The sequence below is a fragment of the Pholcus phalangioides genome, unplaced genomic scaffold, assembly GCF_987345545.1.
Source record: "Pholcus phalangioides strain wild (caught in Gottingen) unplaced genomic scaffold, Ppha-v1.0 ptg000040l_1, whole genome shotgun sequence".
NCBI lineage: Eukaryota > Metazoa > Arthropoda > Arachnida > Araneae > Pholcidae > Pholcus > Pholcus phalangioides.
The window spans coordinates 5,718,587-5,725,608 of record NW_028301626.1 but is presented as its reverse complement, the minus strand read 5'-3'; the positions used below and the strand labels follow the sequence as shown (position 1 = coordinate 5,725,608).

Here is a 7,022-nt window from a genome sequence, read left to right as displayed (position 1 = left end):
CAGTTTTTCAGGAATTAAGAAAATCGGGTTTCACAGTTAAATTAGAGAAATGTAAGTTTGCTCAGAAGGAACTGAAATACTTGGGACATAAGATAGGTGGGGGTAATCACGCTCCAGATGAAGAAAAAATTGCGGCTATAAGAGAACTAAAGAAACCAGTCACTAAGAAGGACGTTAGATCAGTGCTTGGGCTTATGGGATTCTATAGAAATTACATACAAAATTTTGCAGAGTTATCGATTCCCCTGACAAAATCCAATATTTCAAATCCCATCCCGTGGGATAAAGAGGCAGATGCGGCTTTCGAGAAACTTAAAGAACGGCTGTGTAAAGTGACCAGGCTGGCAACACCAAATTTAGAATTGCTGTTTCAGCTACACACTGACGCATCTGACTTAGCAGTAGGTTGTTGCTTAACTCAAGGGGTTAAAGGCAGATACCAGCCTATCGCTTTCGCGAGCCAGAAGCTGAACAACACCCAAAAGAGATGGGCCAGTATAGAGAAAGAAGCTTGGGCCGTATTATTTGGGTTGAGAAAGTTTGAAAAATGGATCCATGGCCTGAAAGTGGAGATTATAACGGATCACAACCCTTTGAAATACTTAACCGAAACGACTCCAAAAAGTCCAAAATTGTTACGGTGGTCCTTAGCCCTACAAAGATGGAATTTAAAGATCACTCACAAAGCAGGAGCACCGCATTTGGGAGCTGATGCTCTATCGAGGTTAAGTAGAGAAGATTGGGATTAAATTGTAAAATAGTAAATCTTTTTTTTTGTAAATAAGTCTAGTTATGATAATTTTTTTATATTAATTATAAGTAGATCATTAGAATATAGTAAATGTTTCTTTTATTAGTATTATTATTTGATACATGCAGTATCCAGCTTTCTTGGGGTGAGGGAAACTGTTCACTTCACTCTGTTATTACTCCAAGAAAAGGGTCCAGTGTTGTGTGTGCGTGGGAAAAAACAAGGGAAAAGAAACACCCATTCTCCCAGCTGGTTGGGAAACTGTTGCATTTGAAGAAAGAGAAGATGAGGAGAGTCTATAATGAGAGAAGGCTATCCCGTCATAAAAGGGGGTGAAGAAGCATACTCACCAGGGCTCTTTCTCCATCTCTACACCATCTCGATGTGAGAAATACGTATGTCAGCATAAACAAAGAGTGTCCGAGGGTCCGAGTCCTGGCAAGTCCATTGTATCCTACGGTGAAAACAACAGCGCAAGGAGAGGAAAGAAAAACTCAACCATGAAGGCAGAGTTTTTACTTGTGTTCGGGCATGTGAGATCCGTGATGACCTTCCACGACGAAAGCTTGTGAAAGGTCAAGGGTCAGATAAGGGGACTGGACAGCTGCATACCAGGAGCCGAGGAGAGAGAGAGGTGGACAAGGAGAGGAGGTGAAAAGAAGAGAGACATTCTAGGAGGGAACGTACAAACGAGAGGATGTAAGTAGTTCATGTGAAGAGCTGGCTAACCAAATTATACATACGATGTAATAAGTGTACATAATTAACATATATACATTAATTAAAGAAAATGCACCTAGCACAAAAAGAGTGGTTCTTCCCGTGTTTCGGCTGCGTCGTTATTATAATTGGAATTGGTTGAGAGATACAATCAGACTGAAAAATATGATACATTTCGAATTGAGGAAGAAACCAAAGGATTAGGATCAATGCATTCCATTCTGTGTATGGGCATATAACGAGGTGCCCAACAGCACTATTGGATATGCACCTTTCGAAATAATGTTTGAGCAAAAACTCAGAGGAATGTTAAATTTATTGAAAAATGTTATGATCAATGAATTATTAATATCATTGGGAACTACTAAAAGTGCAAGTGAATATTTAATAGAACTTAGATCCAGATTAGAGGAAACAGCTGAAAATGCTCATATTAATGCCGAGAAAAATAAAAAAAAATATGTAAATTACCATAACAGGAGGACTAGGCTCAATTTAAAGAAGGGGATCATAAAATAGTTCTGTCTATGGATTCTACCAATTAACTTTTTGTCAGATGACAAGGTCCTGTAACAACTTTGGGGAAGGTCGAGCAAAATAGTTACGTTGTTGAAAGGCCCAATGGGGATCAGAGGAATTTTCATGCTAATAAGTTGAGAGAATTCAAGGCATCCACTGAAGATGAACATTCATCTAGGCGAGGAGGTGTGTGACATTATGACCCCTACATTACAAAGTTCTCCCACCAATATGAGGGAAAAGACAAACAGAAGCAGACGAACAAAAGAAAAGGAGGAAAAAACCCAAGAGGGTTGTGAAGAAAATGAGACGCTTGGGTTGGAGAGAGATAGAAAAGAAAAAGAAAAGGAAAGAAGAGCAACTTGTGGGACCGAAGTGAAAGGTAATGGACTTGGAGGTCCGCAGAAGGAAAAGGAATACTTATACTGTGCATATGTAATGATTATCTAAAAAGTGTTAACAATATGGCAATTAAGAAGAATATATAAATTTATGATATCCTACATTCGTTTGTGCCAATTCTTTGATTTAATTATTGCAAATCAAACGAACTAGTGGGGTGAGTTAACCTCACAATAGGCCTATCACAAATTTTGAGAATTTCTTCGTTGAAATGTTCCAAAACATGAATATACAGAGAAAACCTTTCGAAATGATACACAGGGGACTAGAAGAAAGTATGGCACATGGGGAAACAGGACATGTGCACAGGGTCTCCAAATTTTTGTGACCCATTTGGATGCCGAAATTGACTTTTTTTTAATGTTTTGATTAAAAAAAAAAATATAATCAATTATTTTTAGTTTTTGATTATCTTTGGGGTTAGGGCACGGGCCCAACACGCCCCTCTACCTTTGCATATGCCTCTAACTCAAAGAATGCTATATATATATATATTATTGGCTTGCAACACTATACATGTGGGCTCCTTAAAATTAGTGTTTGCCCAGGGCCCAAATTGAACAGGTCTTATACATTCTTCGAAACTATGCTCAGACTAACTTAAACATCTGACAACCACTATTGTGTAACTAATTGAAACATGTAATTGTGGGACTTACTGTATTTTTCAAAATTAGTTGAGGCACATTCCATATAATATGTGAATGCTACCAAAGGATGAATCTTTGCAAACACCAGGTGTTCATACCCCTACCTGAGCAATAACACAAGTTAAGTACATACAGTTCTTCAGTGAGCGTTCATCTATACTCTTTCAAGACCAATTCATGGGAACTAAATAATAACATAACAAAATAACAAGTAAACAACCTCAAAATATATAAAACTATGAGACTAGCTGGAACATTTCTGTATGCAAGAATTCTTCTAATAACCTGAAACGGTCTTTTGGCAGTGCCGAGAAGTATTTTATGGCAGCATCTGAGTATTTCTGAGAGACTGGTATAATGTCCCTGAACTGTCCATCTTCCCAGTGATGATTGTACTTCTCAAGAAGCTCCAGCTTCTTCTCTGGAGTGGAAACCACATCTCTCGGGTATCTCCTCTTAAGGCTTGGACAGGTGATGTTTGGAAATATTATGACGCCACGTATAGCAAACCAGCCACCATATTTCGGATGGATACAGACGCCATAGACCTCGAAAATAAATATATGTTAAGTAAATATCAACTATCACATTAACGAAATTTCTACATTAACACGTCAAGAAACAAGATATTCCTGATGACTGAAGCAATTCTATTAAATAAAAGTGGCATCCTGTCTGCAAAGAGTATTACAATTCAAAAATTTTAAGCAGAAAACATACCAACTTGAGGGAGGGGCGAATTCATGAGTTATTTTTGTGCATGCAGAAAAAGTTTCATTGTTGAATACTCTTCTGTTGTATGATGATAACTGTATATCAAAGATGATAAACCTTAGGGTCAAGTGGGGTAAAGTGGTCAGGTGGGGTAAAATGGTCATACTGAAAATAAAATGGCATAACTTAAGAATTTCAACTGATATTACTACCAAATTTCTGTTTTAACTTTCACTTGCTAGTAGCAAAGTTTTTCACCTATAATATAATGCCAAGCAACATTTTAATGGAAATGAAAATTTTTTTTGTTGTTGAAGCTCGGATTCCATTTTTTGAGTGCCTGAATAACTTCTCTCTACCATTTTAGTTGCTAAAACTTTTTATAGATTGGCTGTACAGGACACTCCAGAAGTACCTCAAGAACACTATTCCATGCACTGGTAAGTTGTAATCATTATATTTCATATTTTACAGTAATTTAAACAATGTGGGGTAAAGTGGTCATAGCATTAGGCTTAACTAACACTTAGTTGCTAGGAGCTATTTTGCCTAACATATAATTGAAGTTGTGAGAGTTTTTTTACTTAATTTACTTTTTACTTAATGTAGTTCAATTTTTTTCTTTTCCAGAGCAAACATGCACTTGGAAAGTAAGTGTTTGAACCTATATGTGAAAAGAATATACAAGAGTACTCTGACATTCTTCCATTAGTATTGTTAGCTGTTGGAAAGAGCATTAGAGTATCATGTGAGCTGCAAGAACATGAGTTAAAGATTCCATACGACTTAAGGAAGATGGATCATTAACAAGTCAAGACAAAAGGATTCTAGAAGAAAATCATGGTTACCATGCAAAGGAGACTAGTATTGAAGGCTTGAAATCTCTTGCTCAATGTGAACAACCCCCCACCCCTTTTGTAGATGTTGAACTTTCACAATTCACAACCAAGGGAAGTAAAGATACAGAATCAACTTCATGAGTGGCTGACTTGAACTTAGAAAGTGTCAGAATTAGCTAATATCAGTGTTGTGTCTGATGAGAGACTTGAAACGAGCCATATACTGACTACCTTGCCCTCGTTAATCTTAGCTGCAAACGAAAGGGCAAAATGAAAACATGTTCAGGATAGAATAGGAGAAACCTTAATTAAGGAAATAGTTGAACTTTGACTGCCACAAAATAAATATGCAAAAATTGCATTAAACTCTCATAGCCAAAGAAAAAATTTCTTGAAGATCTGAGGCAAATCTATAACTATTCAAACTTTATGAAAGATGTCAGAAGGCTGTGTGCGTGGGGTGCTGGTTTATTATGAAGAGAAAAAAACCAATAATGCAAATTATCAGACAAGTGATTAATAAGGATTTATTATCTGTTGAATATCTTGAAAGAGCCTAAATAATGAATTTTTATGCCTTTCCAGAAAATAAGGCCATAGATGAAATAAGAGATCAGTTGTATTTGAAGATCCTAATGAAGCCAAGATTTATAACCATAGAGTACATTAAAAGTTGTAAATTTAAAAGTATAAAATGATTGTTTGATAAATGTGTTAAATAAAATTTCAATGCCCACTGATTATTTTCCTAAAATTTCATTATTATTTGGTATGACCATTTTACCCCCATGCACTACTCACTTTGCCCCACCCCATGGGGTGGAAAGAATTTTTTTAGACCTCACTTTTATGACCACTTTACCCCACCCCATGGGGTAAAGTGGTCATAAAAGTGAGGTCTAAAAAAATGCAGAAAAAAAACTGTTACACTCAAAAAATATTTTTGAAAAATGTGCTAATATACTCTCTAAGGATGTAATGTAAAATATCAGCAAAAATATATCCTATTTTTGAAAAAGTCATATGGTTATACCTCTTCAAAGATGAAAACACCTCTTTTTATGACCATTTTACCCCACCTGACCCTATTAAAAAACTTTTTTGAAAAAGTTCCCGAAATTACTTCAATGGCTTTTAAAAAGCCATTGAAGTAATTTCGGGACCCGTTGTGGGCCACTTTCATGATTTCTCAACAGGTTATGGCCGCATTGTCATAAAATACTTGGTTCACGATTTGGAGATTTTAAAAAAAATTTAAATGACAGTGATAACATTAAAGCACATATAAACCATGTTCATTGTAAACTCTGGTATATATACATTATATAGACATTTAATATTTACATTCCACAGATTTGACAATCTCAAACCATATATAAGCTCATAGTTTCTATTGGTCTTGTATTACTTATTTCATTCTCACCTGCTGTATGAATTATCAGTTTGGGGTTCCGACTACATATTACTCATTAATTTACCTTCAGAAAAGAATAATCAGATTAATCACATATGACTATAGATCAGGCGTCTTCAACTCATTGCTCACAATTGTCACGGTGGGAAAAGTCGTGAGACACTTCCCCCCGTTTGACAAATAAGCCTGACATATTTTTAACCTAGAATAGTCATGTCAAATAAGTGAAATTTGCTAAATGTAGATATAATTGTGTTTGTTGTGTGAATAATTATTGAGCTTCTGTCTTTATTTTATTGTGGAAGGCTGAGATGAATCTTGTGGTTGTCTATATATTTTTTTTCTTGTGTTATCATTCCGTCCGATATTCATAAAACGTCCAAGATCTGAACCACCGATCGTTTGTGTAGAGTGGACGCACACTCTTTACGCATCACACTGTATGTGTTTGTCGGGAAATCCTAAATATTGAATGCTTTGCTTTGACATCTCAATCTTTTGAGCTTAACAACAAATTCCTTGAATTTTTCTGATTCTTCTTCCTGTAAAATTTTGGGAAATTCAGAGTTAAATTGAACGAGAAAATGTGTGTTCTTTTGAATAATATACTCTTTCCTTTGTGAGAGAGACACCTAATGATTCACAGATAATCGAAGATATCATCACCATATTGATGAGTCAGTTTTCTTGTTCCCGCACGAACTCTTCTGGTACGTGTAAAAGGAAGATAAGATTCCTTTTCTTTTTTGTTTCTTTCTCTCTCGTTGTTCGTAACCTGTTGAATATTTTTTTTTATTCTTGAAAAGCTGATTTTTCGCCTTCAACATATTCTGAGTCTATGTTTTTTTAAAAAAAAATAAAATAAATAAAATAAAATAAGGGAAGCAAATATTTTTGTTAATCAAGAGTTAAATAATTTTGAGACCGTGTGTCTTTCAATTTTAAAATTTAATTTTTTTCCCCCTTTTCTCTCCACTGTTTCCGATGCTTAAATTAAAAAAAAACTTGTGTTG

At 35.5% G+C, this 7,022-nt stretch overlaps 1 protein-coding gene across 1 annotated transcript in view; it reads right to left on the bottom strand.

The window, feature by feature from the left end:
• Positions 1-305: 305 nt before the first annotated feature.
• The window catches only part of LOC149065323 (cyanocobalamin reductase / alkylcobalamin dealkylase-like), a 32,753-nt gene continuing 26,036 nt past the window's right edge, over positions 306-7,022 (bottom strand). Inside the window, exon 4 of the mRNA XM_089254232.1 lies at positions 306-3,590. Within this exon, the coding sequence (XP_089110358.1) occupies positions 3,279-3,590 (312 nt within the window). The 3' untranslated portion in view covers positions 306-3,278. The remainder of the gene's footprint in view (positions 3,591-7,022) is intronic.